Below are 14379 nucleotides of genomic sequence, written 5' to 3'. Positions count from 1 at the left end.
CGAAGCACATAGGTGCTTGGAATGGAGCTACTGCTAGTCTGCTACTCCCTCCGTCCAGAAATACTTGTCATCAAAATGGATAAAAGGGGGTGTATCTAGACGTATTTTAGTTCTAGGTGCATCTCTTTTTATCCATTTTGATGACAAGTATTTCCGGACGGAGGGAGTACTACCAAGTACTTCAAAATATTTTTTTCAAATATGTAGTTCACAACACTAAATTGTGAATAAAAATCTAAAATCATTACAATTGTATATTACAAGCTACTAAAAGATGCTACTGAAATTTAGAGATATACCCCTACCCTTTGGCTTTGCTATCCCCTTCACTTTCAGTTGGGGACGACGCTACGCCGCACTGCGTTCTACTGGCTGTGAAGGATGCGAAGTTGAGCGTTGGCTTCTAAAGCCCTAGAACAAGTCCACCGGAAGTTGTACATATGTACGTGTACGTGCAAAGCTAGAAGAAGCAAGCAACCTAACAGCTTGATTGGTAGCTTGATCGATCTTCCTTGGAGCAGCGCATGCACGGCTAGGCAGAACCACACGTAGGTACGCGACCTGGTAGAGACTAGCTCGTAACTGATCGGATCGACTTGATCTCAACGGAAAACTCACGGCTACTCGCGAACTAAAAACTCGCGCCAGCCCAGAGATGCACATGCATACGTATAAGAAATTTTTACCAATGATTCAAGGTATGGCGGCCGCCAGCCCTTGCCCACTGGAGTCCTCCGCCAGTGGATAGATCATGAGGTTTCCACAACGGCTGCTTGCGGATTTTATAATAGCAGTCGTGGCTTCAATTCATTGCTGTCACCTCAAGCAGAAAACTCTAAGTAGAAAGATAAATTATGTTGATCAGGTGAGTGTCAGGCACATTTTTCAAAGGAAAAATATACACCATGCTATCCGATTTTGTACTCTACAGCACACTTACCATGTTGTCCTATTTAAGCTAATACGTCATTGAGTTTCGGGTTTTCCTCAAACCGACGGGGCATTCAGAAACTCTCTACTTAATCTAGCATGCTACAACAAACAAACTTAACAACTCAATTAAAAAAACAAACTACAGACATCAACAAAGCAACCAGACAGTAATTGAGATCGGTAAAATTGGCCATAGACCAGAATGAAACAAGTGCAACATTTTTATAGAATAGACTATCAATAGTTCACGGCATTTATCATGTGTAGATAGCTCATTGCAAAGATGCTACCGTTACCAGTCGAAATGCCCACTTAAGCCTACTAGATAGCATAGCATAAGTACTGCAAGGGCATAGCAAACCTGGACCAGGATTTGAGGATATTACATAAATGCGTTCTATGGATATGGCCAGATGAAGTAATGGATCTCATCATCATCTTCTGCTTCTGGTATCACATAATCATCTTGCATCTCCAAGAACGGAAGTGGAATGATATTCTCCTGGAAGCGATAAGGTGTGATGTGCACACGGCTTTCCTCACACTCACTGCATTTCACGTGTCCCAGAAAATTGCCATCAATATCACAGTGCACAAGATGCCCAGCATCAAGCTCAATGAGCAGCTCATGCTTGCCGAGCACAGCAATCTTGCGTAAACATCTCACCCTTAGATCAAGGGGTAGGGACGCCTTCAGCGCCGACAGGTCAATCCGGTACTTGAAGGCCCAGACCTCAGCCTCATAGTCCTGCATCATGTGTATATCTACAACAATGCCATTGTAACTGGTGCACATAGCGAGCACACTGTCAATCTCCAACAACAATGTCCAAAAGCTCATCCCGGTGGGACGGCTCATCCACCTAAATGTCTCGTCAGCAGTGTCAAACACTAGAATTTTGCTGACATCAGAGTGGTACCGTTCTAGTCCCCAATGCAGGCTGCCGCGGTGGAGAACAGATACATTAGACGAACAGGTCAGTCCATCCAGTAGGTCTTGTCCCATAGGTGGATGTCCATCCAGTAGGCCTTGTTCCATAGGTGGCTGTCCTATGGGCCTAGGCTCATCGGATCCCACTGTGAGGACGTAGAAATCAGTCGTGGAAGCGAAACCATTCTCATTCCTTGTCCAGATTGAGTAGAGCAGACGGTATTCTCTGGACGGGCAATGCTGGTAGAATCCTGCTATGCGAATGCTTTTAACTGAAGCACGACATCTTGGTCCAGGAAGCAGCAACAGGGGAGCACGTTGGCGGGTCGTTGGATTGCAGATATCGAAGCGTCTGCCATTATCTTTGTAAGAGACGATGAGGAGGCCATCACAGGCAGCCTGGATAGCAAGGCTGTCTACATCCTGTGTGTGGTCAGCATACCAGAGGATGGGCCGGCAGAGCTTGCGGCCGGTAGCCCCAGCATGGTCGCCGCAGAAGACGCAGAGATGGCCGTCACAGAATCTGTTGTCACGGTTGAGACAATCGATGAGAAGGAGCGAGGGCTGGCGACGGTGGTGAGCGAGAAGGAAGTCGTGGGCGGAGGTGGCATGGCACCACAACTTGCACACAGCACGGCAGCGAAGGATGTCCTCCGCCGGCAACCTGATGAGTATCTCCCCAACAATGATGGACTCTGGCAAGTCGTCGAGGATGGTCACACCGCTACTATCTAGCTTCGACATGGTGATTGATTGCCGCTGCTCCATCTGATGATCAACGAAAAAGATGCAAAAAGTTAGTATGTATTATATTATCAGTAGAATAATAGGACGCAGGCCACCTCACAAACAGTAAAACACCTAAATGCAAAAATTCCACCAAAGTACGATCGTGTTCCCTTTGAGGCACACATTTTGGCTATTATCTTTTTCAACAATTTAGATGACACACCAATACTCATGTCACAGTAAAAGTAAATTGAATAACATTGTTTTGACAGCAGGGCCAAATATAGCTGTAGAGAAAACAATGTCAATTATAACTATAAGACGCAGGAGAACGATAGAGAATGTTCTCACAAACGTTAGAAGGGACAATTACGCATATTTGTGAGTATGGCGAGCACAAGTGAGAGGATATTCAGCGATTTCCACTCCATTCACAAATTACACGTTCATTCAGATAGGAAAGCCATATAGGAAACTACATTTAGATGATAAGATGTGAAATCATGAATGTATGACGTAGAGGGATGTGAAATCCTTCTGCCTTTCGTTCTCCCACACATCCAGATCTATCTTTACCACCAACTTTACACAAATAGTTAGAGCTGGACCAAAGTACAATCCAGTTTTTTTTTTTTTCTGAAGATGCAGATTTCAGCTATATAAATGTTGATACAGCAGTGAATCAAATGATTTTCCATCAGAACTATGTGCATCGCGTAGCGCCAATAACATCAATCAGTACAGATAGCAGCATCTCAGTCACTGTATAATCAATCAGCAAGCACAAATACCAGCAGCAGCAGCAGCAAGCAAGCAAGCACTCTCTGAATCACAGACTACACTAATCAGATCAGCACCCCTCCAGCAGCGGCGCCATCATGCCCACGGCAACGACGAACACATGCCCACCCCGCTCCGCTCTCTCCCCAGCGCAGGAGCTACTCCCTTGGAGCGCCTCCCCGTGTTCATTCCCCCTGTATCTACCGCCCGGCGGCGCCATCTCCCCCTCCCTCAGGTTCCTCTGCTTTGCTCGATCTGAGAGAAAATCAAGGGAGGGACGGACCTGTGATGCGGAGGCCGCGGCGCGATGGCGTGAAGGAGCTTCCCGGAGGCGGCCGTCGGCGTGGTCCGTCGACTGGGGAACGGATCTCGCCGCCGCCCGGAGAAAGTGGGGAGAGAGAGTGTTTCTCCGGAGAGCGTTTTTTTTATTGCAGTTTCTCTCGCCCATTTCATCTACGGCGACGCTTAGCCGTTTGCCGATTCCCATCGGTCACCTGCTGCCCGTCCGATATCCCCGCCGCTGACCAGCTAACCGACGTCCCCGCCCCTCGTCGCCTCATTCCCGACAGCCATATGGCCCCTCGAGCTCTCGAGTGGCCACGACAGCTCCGCCATGGATGTGGGCTCAAGGTCGCCATCGATGCCCGACGGGCCATGGAGTCGTGGAAGCGGTCGCGGCTGGGGGTGGCTACTTGTGCGGGTGATATGGAAAGAAGACGCCTACGAAAAAAAAGAGAAAGAAAAATAAAAACTCCAAAAAAAGGGTCCTATTGAAAAAGAAATTATCCAAAATAGAAAGAAGTTTTTTTTTTCAAATTCAATTGTTTATTTATCTCTTATTCAAAATTTCCCTGAAAATTGAATTTCATTTTTTCATTCAATGGGGTTAGGTGATCTAGTTCTTAATATTATTACTTTACTCAATTGACAAATTGCATAGCAAATCTCTTGATTCGGAATTAAGGACTCATGTATCTTCTGATGAATCCACTTTCTTTTACACTTTTGTATCTTACTCTATCTTGATTTTTTAGTATTTTCTAAAATAACTGATGAATTATGAATTTTCCATAACTTAGGTAAATGCTTTACCAACGTATGTAGTGTAGTTAAACATAAATGGAATTTAACTCTTTTATGCTTACTTTAACTAGTTATTTCGCACCGGCGAATAGAATATTTGTTTTTACGGTAGAAATTGGTGGTATCTATTCTACCGCGGCTTGTGCGGTACCGTAAAACAGTTTTAAAGTCCCCCTTTATAGTGGTTTATGGTACCACGATATTAGGGATTTGGTAGAGATGCTCTAATATTTGGGTTTTATGAACTCTTTTGCTAGATTCTATCTCCATGCCTCATGTGACGGCATGGTCATCATGGACAACTATATCTGCAACCCGCCCACGTAGTAGTGGGCGCCCCTCGTCCGAACACAAAGCTTTGTCATTGTCTACAACTAAATTTGATTGGCCCTAACCGTTCGGGGTGTGCCATCTCCTTTATTGGAGAACCTCAAGACTGCCTTATGATGTATACTGCATAGTTGGCTATTGTGTCCTCACTATGGGCTCCAAAAACCTAAGGCATAACATATATTTGTTAGCATCAGTGGACAGGGAAGATTATGGTTACTGGCGGATGCTAGAAGGAGATGATGATGAAATGCATTATTCCATATGACCACAGAATGCACTGCTTGTTTTAACTAATCTGAGGGAAATTCTAGTTTGATGTGCCTCGAAGTATCTATTCTATATGAGAACGCCTAAGAGTGATTGGTGTTTGATTGTTCTTACTTCGAGTGATTATATTGGGTGTTAGTGCCTTGTTGGTTGAGGTTTTTTATATGAACCAGATGCTTTCGCTTGAGATTTGAGTATATGTCATAAGCTTCATTGGAAGCAATGGATGATCACTTCTATAGAATTATTGCACCTTTTACCATTTGCTTTTGGTCCATTTGCCTTGGGGCTAACTCATGATGTAGATGCTACTTTTCCTTTGCAAGAATTACAAAGTGCTTGTGTGCAACCTAAAAAACTAATTGCACATTGGTATATGTTTGTGTTCCAAGGGTGAACTTGCGATTCTGCGTAGCTATTACCAGCAAAGGTCTAATACGAAATCTCGTGTCTGATTAATATAGTTTACATCACCCAAAAAAGCACGGAAAGAAAAGTTGGGCTGCCATGCAAACAAATTTTGATCATAGTGATGGACGGGCCACCCCGATTGTCGGGAATTATTGCTACTCAGCGATTTAGGACTGCTTGCTACAAGTGTTGGTGGAAGACATTCCTAGTTGACCCACGGCTAATACGTGGTGACCTCCCAAAACTCAGGAGGCCAACATGATGTTCGCGACCCTTGGTTCTGTGCGGAGCTCTCGCAGGATTGACAATGTCCTCCACATGTTGTGCACCATGGCAACTTCGGGGGAGCAAAACTGACGAATCATGGTTAAGCACTCATCAATGGAGATGCTTGACATTCGGGGCTAATTAGACTCTTGACAGTGGGGGACCAATTAGACTGACTGACAAAACGACACACGTCGATGGTGATGGCTTCATCTTTGACCGTCGAGATGGCTTTGTTCGTGAGTGGAGAGGCTCCGTCAATAGATGAGAAAAAGGGCATCTAGTTTCCACACAACCGGCAGGGCACTCCAGGCCCTTCAGTAGAAGGTCCATTAGGTGACCTCCGGTCTACCTCTCATGTCAATGGAAGACGACCAACAGAAGGTCTTGTCTAGTAATCACACTTATCTGTATAAAAACTTCCATACGGTTCACTTGTTTTATTTAAAATCAACATCAACATTATAATTAGTTTTTTCTTATTTTTAGAATTAGGATCTGGTAATAACAACTCTATTTTTAATGCAAATATGTTAAATTTTGAAAATAGGACGCTACATGCGACGCTAGATAGAATGAGCTAGATGGTACCCTGCATATTGCTGCGTAATTGGTTACAATATTTTTCAATGAAATTTGGATGTATGAAACATCAACTATTATATAGTTGTAAAATATTTATTTAATTTAAGTAGTATATATATACCTAATAATAAAGGGGTTATTGCTTCCTGCGGCACGTCAAGAAAATTGCTCCCAAAGTTGTAAAATATTACCCACCAATGCCACCTATACGTGATAAAAAAACGTTTCACATCCCCTGCCTGGACTGGCCCATGCAATAGGGACCTTCTAACTGCGCTCTGCGCGCTGAGAGAAGACACAAAGCACCCGTTTGGGCCGGCCCATGTCTGGGCAGCCCGTTTTTTTATTTTCTATTTTAGTTTTTTCTACTTTAAATAATATTAGACTTAAAAAAGTTCCAAATGTTAAACAAAATGAGAATTTGGAAATAAAATGTGTAATAAATTATAAAATGTATGTGTATTCAATAAATGTTTGTGATTTTATAAAAAAGTATTTGCATATTCAAAGAATGTTCAAAATTTTGCAAACAAATGTTCATGATTTTTTAAAATGTCCGTGTATTAAGAATGTTAATGAAATTGGATAAAATTTTTCCAATTAAAAAAATGTTCATGAATAGAAAAATATAGTAAAAAAAATCAAAAACTGTCCGTGACTTACAAAATAGTTTATTCATTCATAAAATGTCTGCTGATTCAAAAAATGATCATGCACTTAAAAAATGTTCATTAAATCAAAAAAATGTTCATGAATTTCAAAAATTGTTCCACCAATTTCCATAACAAGGTTCGCCCATTCTAGAAATGTTCGCCGATTCAAGATTTTTTTGAAAAAATGGTCACAATTTTTTAAAAATGTTTGTAAATAGTTAAAAAATGCATGAATTAAAAAATATTCTTGATTTTATAAAATGTTTGAAAATTTATAAAAGTGTTCATGAATTCGAAAAATATTCATGATTTCAAATAAGTTCATGAGTTTAAAAAATGCTCATGATTTCGCAAAATTGGGAGTGATAGTGTATCTCGGTGACGCAGCAAAATATGATCATGGCCATTATGATTTTTTTGCTCCCATTATAACACACGGGCCCTTTTGCCACGCCACTACTAGGGAAAACCTTATAGGTAGACGCTTGCTAGTAGCGTGGGTTTATACCCCTCGCTATTGCTTTATAGGCCTCGCTACTACTAAGTTGTTAGTGGTACCGCGGGTTTATACCGCTCGCTACTACTAAGTGGTCTCTACCGTGCCCCCCCCCCCCCCCCCCCGCCCCGGATAGGCCATAGTAGTAGCGAGGGTTTATACCCCTCGCTACTACTAATTACAAGGTAGGTGAAGTCCTCATATCCTCGGCCAAATCCCTCCTCTCTCCTTCACTCTTCCCCCTCTCTCCATAGGCTCTCCCATGGTGCTCCTGGCCAAACACACCTCCTCCTCCATGGCACCCAACGAGGCCGCCTCCTCGCGTCGCTCGTGTCCAGGATCTCGCCCATCTCCCCCCTCGCCGCCTTGCCACCTCGACAGAGCACCTCACCACCGGCGACCAGCCCCGATGCACCCTCCATCTCCTTCCTCTCTCCCTTATTTCTCTTTTTCCCTCTCCCTCTCCTTCCGGTTTTACTCACCTCCCATGCACATGCCTGCGCAGGTCGTCGACATGGCCAACCAAGAGCTCTCTGCCTTGTCCCCAAAGAGGATCCTCACACCGTCGTCTTGCTCTACCCGGGATCCGGTCCCTCTTCAACAACCGTCGCCCGATCTGGTCTGCCGCTGCCCGTCCACACCTCCGGCGACCCCTGTCGTCGTTGGATCGAACCATTGACACCATTGACAGCACAAACGGGATCAAGATTTGTTTTTTTGGTTTTTGAAATTAATAATAGTAGCGCGGGTCACAGACACGCGCTACAGATACTTAGTAGTAGCGCGGGATGCATCACGCTACTACTATCAGTTAGCTGTAGCGCCGTAGTAGCGCAGGCACCCGTGCTACTAATAGCTATTTAACCCACCCTACTACTAGGCTTTTTCCAAGTAGTGTTCTACTGTTAGTATAATGTTGAGTTAGGGTGTCAGCATGTCTTAATTAGTGATCAAGTTAAGTTTAGAAGAGTTACCATTTGTGACTCTATGGTCTAGTAGTACGGCTAGCATACTAATAGCTTTTGGGAGCACTAGTTGTATGCAAATAGGCTTAGGCTAATAGCGATCAGTGTAGCCAGTTACTAGGAAAGGTTGTTTGGCAGCTTGTTCGTGTTGCATCAGGAGTTAGTGTGTGTGTTGTGCTAGGATTAGTTTGAGTCAGTTCGATAGCTTGTTTTGGTGGTGGTGGTGGTGGTGGTGTGTGTGTGTGTGTACGAGCAAGGGTGTGTCAATTGTAATCGAGGGCATTTGAAAAGAAAACAAAAATAACGATACAGGCCCTTGGCTATAAGATTTTTGTGCATGTGTGTACGTCGTTTTTTATGTTATCGAAACTAAGAGCAGAATCCCAACAGTACAATAGAATGGAAACTGTCTACCGTCTGTCATGAATGATTACATGTTATGGTGACATGTCAACTAAAATAACACACTCCTCCTGTTCCATAATATAAGAGCGTTTTTGACACTAGCGTAGTGTCAAAAACGCCTTTATATTATGAGATGGAGGGACTATTTATCATGTCAAGCGAAATAGTTTATGCCAGGTATACACTGTCGTCTGAAGTATTCTTTGCCCCGTGTCAAATGCTGGAGCTCCTGCCATGGTTGGCATGTGGACGTGCTAGCGAAAAAGGCAAAAGCGATGTCATGCATTGCCTTAACTGGTTGGAGAGGAACCAAAACAATCTATATCAGTACATTACATTACAATCTCACGTACCAACGATGCCTTCTGATTTTTGCGTCCATTTCCACGCAATTCACTTGTTTTGCTTAAAATCAACATCAAATTTATAATTAGATTTTTGGAATAACAGTTCTATTTTGAATGCAAATATGTTAGATTTAGAAAATAGGACGCTACATGCAGCGCTAGGTAGAATGAACTAGATGGTACCCTGCATATTGCTGCGGAATTGGTTGCAATATTTTTCAATGAAATTTGGATGTATAAAACATTAAAATTTTAATTTATAATACAAAAATTAAAACAAAAAACTAATTATTGTGTAGTTGTAAAATATTTATTTAATTTAAGTAGTATATGTTAGTATAATGTTGAGTTAGGATGTCATCATGTCTTAATTAGTCATTAAGTTAAGTTTAGAAGAGTTACCATATGTGACTCTATGGTCTAGTAGCACTGTTAGCATACTTAGTAGCTTTCGGGAGTTGTATGCGAATAGGCATAGGCTAATAGGGATGTAGCCAGTGATTAGGAAAGGTTGTTTGGCAACTTGTCATCAGGAGTTAGTGTCCGTGTTATGGTAGGATTAGTTTGAGTCGGTTTGATAGCTTGTTTCGGTCGCGCCGTGTGTCTGTGTGTGTATGAGCACGAGTGCGTCAATAGTAACCGAGGGCGTTGAAAAGAAAACAGAAGTAATGATACGGATACGGGTCCTTGGCTATAAGATTTTTGTGTGTGTGTTTGTTGTTTTTGATGTTATCAAATCCGAGAGCGAAATCCCAACAGTATAATAGTAGAATGGAAACGGTCTAGCGTCTGCCATGCATGTTACATGTTAAGGTGACATGTCTACTAAAATAACATATTTATCATGTCGAGCGAAATAGTTTATGCCAGGTATACAGATGATCTGTCGTCTCAAGTGTTCTTTGCCACCTTGTCAAAGGCACGAGCTCCGGCCATGGCTGGCATGTGGACGTGCTAGCGAAAAAGGCAAAAGCGATCTCATGCATTGCCTTAACTGGTTGGAGAGGAACGAAAACAATCTATATCAGTATGCCTTCTAATCTTTGAGGGAATATTCTGCTCCAAATTAAGAAACATCAGTGCATGTGTGTGGCTTTTGAAAGCCCACCTAACATGAGTAGCTGGTGTACGATTACATACTCAAGACTGCTCAATAGCACAAAACCAATAATTGCTATTGCTTTTTTTGGTATGCTACGTTGGAGGAGCTACCCAACCGACGAATCAATTTGTAAACAAGACTGGTCACTTGGAGTACAAGGGAGATTATCATGTAAGCTAAATTAAGTTACTAAACTCATACTTTCTACCTGCATGCCCCACAGTTCAATGCATGCACATCTATAAATAGCATGCACAAGTCAAGCTCTTAACAAGCAACAACAAGAGCTGCATCCTCACTTAGCAGTGCTCTACTACATCACAGCTAGTCGATAGATCCTTCGCAGCTTAGGCTCAGTAATCAGTAGCGTTGTCAACAATGCAAGGCCTCGCAGCAACTTCCAAGCTGTCACTGGCCGTTGTGGTCGCCGTGTTTCTGCTGGGCTCGTCGGCGGCCGCCGCCCACGGCCTGAGGAGGGTCGTCTCCAGCAGCTCCGACGAGCCGTGCAACGAGATGACGCTCTACTACCACGACATCCTCTACAACGGCGTCAACAACACGAAGAACGCGACGTCAGCAGCAGCCACCAAGCCCACGGCGCTCAGCACGACCCACTGGAAGAACGGCACCTACTTCGGCACTCTCGTGGTGTTCGACGACCCGATGACGGTGGGGAAGGCGCTACCCATGGCGGGGGAGGAGCCCGCGGCGCGCGCCCAGGGCTTCTACTTCTACGACAAGCAGGAGTCTTACACCTCGTGGTTTGGCTTCTCCATCGTGTTCAACTCCACGGCACACAAGGGCACCATTAACCTCGTCGGCGCGGACCTCATGGACGACAAGACCCGGGACCTCTCTGTCGTCGGCGGCACTGGCGACTTCTTCATGGCGCGCGGCATCGCCACGCTCCGACTCGATGCCTCCGAGGGAACCGTCTATTTCCGTTTGCAGATGGACATCAAGCTCTACGAGTGCTACGTCTGACGATTTATATTAAGGTGACACATCCATTATGGTGTCTGTCAATAAGGATGCTGCTGTTTTCTATGCTCTTCGATTTGTCTTGGTGTGTGAGGGCAGGTTTGTGTGTTATTGTCGCATACGTTGACAAGTATGCGAAATGCACTGCATTTTTATTCGTCTTTACTGTTTTTTTGTAAGTGCTAGTTCAGGGGAGGTAGCTCTTCTATATATATTATCTAAAAGAAGATTTCTCAGTGCCGTTGGTATTTTCTATTTTTTGGAGCCTCGTCGTCGACTGAAACGTCTCCTCCCATTGAAAGATCGCCGAAAATCCTGAAATAAATCCAAGAATACCGCGAGCACCAGAACTTGAAACCTGGTGGGCTGGGGATACCACTGTCTCTCTAACCATCCAACCACAAGTTGGTTTGCTCCTATTTTGTTTCTGGAATGCGAGGAAAAGCCCTCCAAAGGCCATCTAACTGTTGAGGAAATACAATAAACGAAAGTACTGCAAACACGATAGGTGTGATGAACGACGTCAGGACGATTGTTTTGCCTTAGACTTGGATGGTGGGATATGTCATATCATGTGCATTTCATCTGGACAGTGTTATGCATGTTGCACTCATCTACAATAAAATTGATGATCTTGTTAGTAAATAAACTAGCACAGCCACCGGCCCAATTGCGCGGGCAACGTATTTAATGATTGTAATATTTTTTCTAAATAATTTTGAGAAATTGCATCGATATTGGATACAATGTCTGGTTGTTTATTCTTCTAAAAATGATACATATATTGATCATCAACATGACAGGCAGGCCGCACGCGTGATCAGGTGCTGCACCCGCAACGCAGGATTCGGCTGGCAGAGCGAACTAGACACGACGCAAGCCCCCACGTGCAAGCTGACATATGGGCACTAGGTACGCCTTGCCTGTCGCAACTAGACCAGCCTGGCATGAGGCGAGGACGCCGACAGGCACGTTCGGGCATGCTTTCGCGTGTGGGAAAACGTGCTACAAGGCGCTCACGGGCATGCCCGCCGCCGCCCAATGACAGTGACAATGGATGTGCCCCCATACCACCCAATCAGGTCACACGGACACGTGCCATCCATGCAGATCGGATGGCATGCAGAGCCCTCGAGAAACCACCATGTCACGCTAGCCGGAAACAAACGACGCGGAGGCTTTGTTTGCCCTCGAAGCGCCCATAGGGAGGATTTAAAGGAGTAATATGTGAAACAGTGTTCTTGAAAGTATAACGAAAAATGTTTTTTTTAACACATTCGTTCGATCTAAGTGATTATTGTTTTGGGTCGGGGTGCATGGATACTTTTTTACTCTCTCCAGGTAGGCACTTTTGACCGATTTGATGTCACTCATCCTCAGTTGGCCTATATGTTGGTTCGTAAATTATTCAAGGGAAATGATTCCCTTCAACCGGCTGATTTCTTGGGTCTGATCCGTCGGCTTGCTCGCACAACACGTGTCCCACGTGACATGGAGCTGACTCCTAGCGATTTTTTGGCCACTTCTGCAACATCATCAATGTTGCAGAAGTTTCTTCCGTAATATTAGCTATATTGCAAAAAGATGAAGAAGAAAAAAGAAATTATGCAACAAAGCCTGCTACTACAAAAAAAATTCCGCAATAAAACTTGAGTTGCAAAAAAAATTGCAAAAAGATGAAAACAATTTTTTTCCGCAACAAAGCCTGTGTTGCCAAAAAACCTGCAACAAAACCTTAGTTGCAAAAAAATTATGCAACAAGACTTTGTTGCAGAAATTTTCCGCAACAATAATTATGTTGCAATGATGGAGGGCGCTGATGCACTAGATCAGATGGCCCACTAGTCGGCCGATCTTTTGATCAGCCGGCGGACACGTAGCAATCCCAATGATTGGGATCATCTGACAGTAGCGATGCGTCCGTCTGTCGCCTCCGTGGATGTTGGATCTGATTTTAATCAACCTATTATTACCTAGACTAGGTTTCGAAACCGAGCCGTTGTTGCAATTTCCCCCACCTCAACAACTAGTGTGTTCCGGGATCTGGATCTAGATCCCACAAGAGCAGTGGCCACTCGTGCACCTCCCGAGCTCCCCGTCAAGGCGACGCCTCCTCATGCTTCTTCGACCGCTGCCACCAATGCCTCCTTGTGTCGTTTCGACCGCCACCACCGACGGTCGCCGCTAGCATAGGCGCCGCCGTTGCCGCCCTCCTCCACCATGAACGCCGGCCATCGCGGTGCGCATGAACTCAAGCTACATCCGCCGTCCTGGGGACGAATCAGCGTCCGCGTCATCGGGTCCAATGAAAATCTTTTGTGACAATACTGGTGCAATTGCCTTGGCAAATAAATCCAGATTTCACAAGAGAACCAAGCACATCAAGAGACGCTTCAATTCCATCCGGGATCTAGTCCAGGTGGGAGACATAGAGATTTGCAAGATACATACGGATCTGAATGTAGCAGACCCGTTGACTAAGCCTCTTCCACGAGCAAAACATGATCAGCACCAAAGCTCCATGGGTGTTAGAATCATTACTGTGTAATCTAGATTATTGAATCTAGTGCAAGTGGGAGACTGAAGGAAATATGCCCTAGAGGCAATAATAAAGTTATTATTTTATTTCCTTATATCATGGTAAATGTTTATTATTCATGCTAAAATTACATTAACCGGAAACATAATACTTGTGTGAATATATAGACAAACTAAACATCACTAGTATGCCTCTACTTGACTAGCTCGTTAATCGAAGATGGTTATGTTTCCTAACCATAGACATGTGTTGTCATTTGATTAACGGGATCACATCATTAGGAGAATGATGTGATTGACATGACCCATTCCATTAGCTTAGCACCCAATCGTTTAGTATGTTGCTATTGCTTTCTTCATGACTTATACATGTTCCTATGACTATGAGATTATGCAACTCCCGTTTGCCGGAGGAACACTTTGTGTGCTACCAAACGTCACAACGTAACTGGGTGATTATAAAGGAGCTCTACAGGTGTCTCCAAAGGTACATGTTGGGTTGGCATATTTCGAGATTAGGATTTGTCACTCCGATTGTCGGAGAGATATCTCTGGGCCCTCTTGGTAATGCAC

At 44.1% G+C, this 14379-nt stretch overlaps 1 protein-coding gene and 1 pseudogene across 2 annotated transcripts; one reads left to right on the top strand and one right to left on the bottom strand.

The window, feature by feature from the left end:
• Window positions 1–1136: 1136 nt before the first annotated feature.
• On the bottom strand, window positions 1137–3915 carry LOC125535258 (F-box protein At5g49610). 2 transcript variants are annotated; one of them, XM_048698309.2, is made up of 3 exons: window positions 3657–3914; window positions 1601–2632; window positions 1342–1481 (listed from the first exon to the last, which is right to left on the bottom strand). In XM_048698309.2, exons 1-3 carry the CDS (start codon window positions 3858–3860, stop codon window positions 1479–1481), a joined length of 1239 nt encoding a protein of 412 aa, XP_048554266.2. In that variant the 5' UTR covers window positions 3861–3914; the 3' UTR covers window positions 1342–1478. The 2 variants fall into 2 exon arrangements, with proteins under 2 accessions (XP_048554265.2, XP_048554266.2); XM_048698308.2 differs by having other exon boundaries at window positions 1137–2632; window positions 3657–3915.
• Window positions 3916–10566: 6651 nt separating this feature from the next.
• LOC125540741 (dirigent protein 5 pseudogene) lies at window positions 10567–11508 on the top strand (annotated as a pseudogene).
• The last annotated feature ends 2871 nt before the right edge of the window (window positions 11509–14379 follow it).

This window comes from Triticum urartu, chromosome 2A, assembly GCF_056163025.1.
Source record: "Triticum urartu cultivar PI428250 chromosome 2A, HENAU_Tu73, whole genome shotgun sequence".
NCBI lineage: Eukaryota > Viridiplantae > Streptophyta > Magnoliopsida > Poales > Poaceae > Triticum > Triticum urartu.
The sequence above is the reverse complement of the archived record's forward strand: the minus strand, read 5'-3'. Positions and strand labels throughout refer to the sequence as shown.

Excerpts from the sequence above, each read along its gene's own strand:
- LOC125535258 (XM_048698308.2), bottom strand. The coding sequence starts at position 3,860 with ATGGGAATCGGCAAACGGCTAAGCGTCGCCGTAGATGAAATGGGCGAG. Across the intron at positions 2,633-3,656 it reads CCGCGGCCTCCGCATCACAG|ATGGAGCAGCGGCAATCAAT; the intron begins GTCCGTCCCTCC and ends GTTGATCATCAG.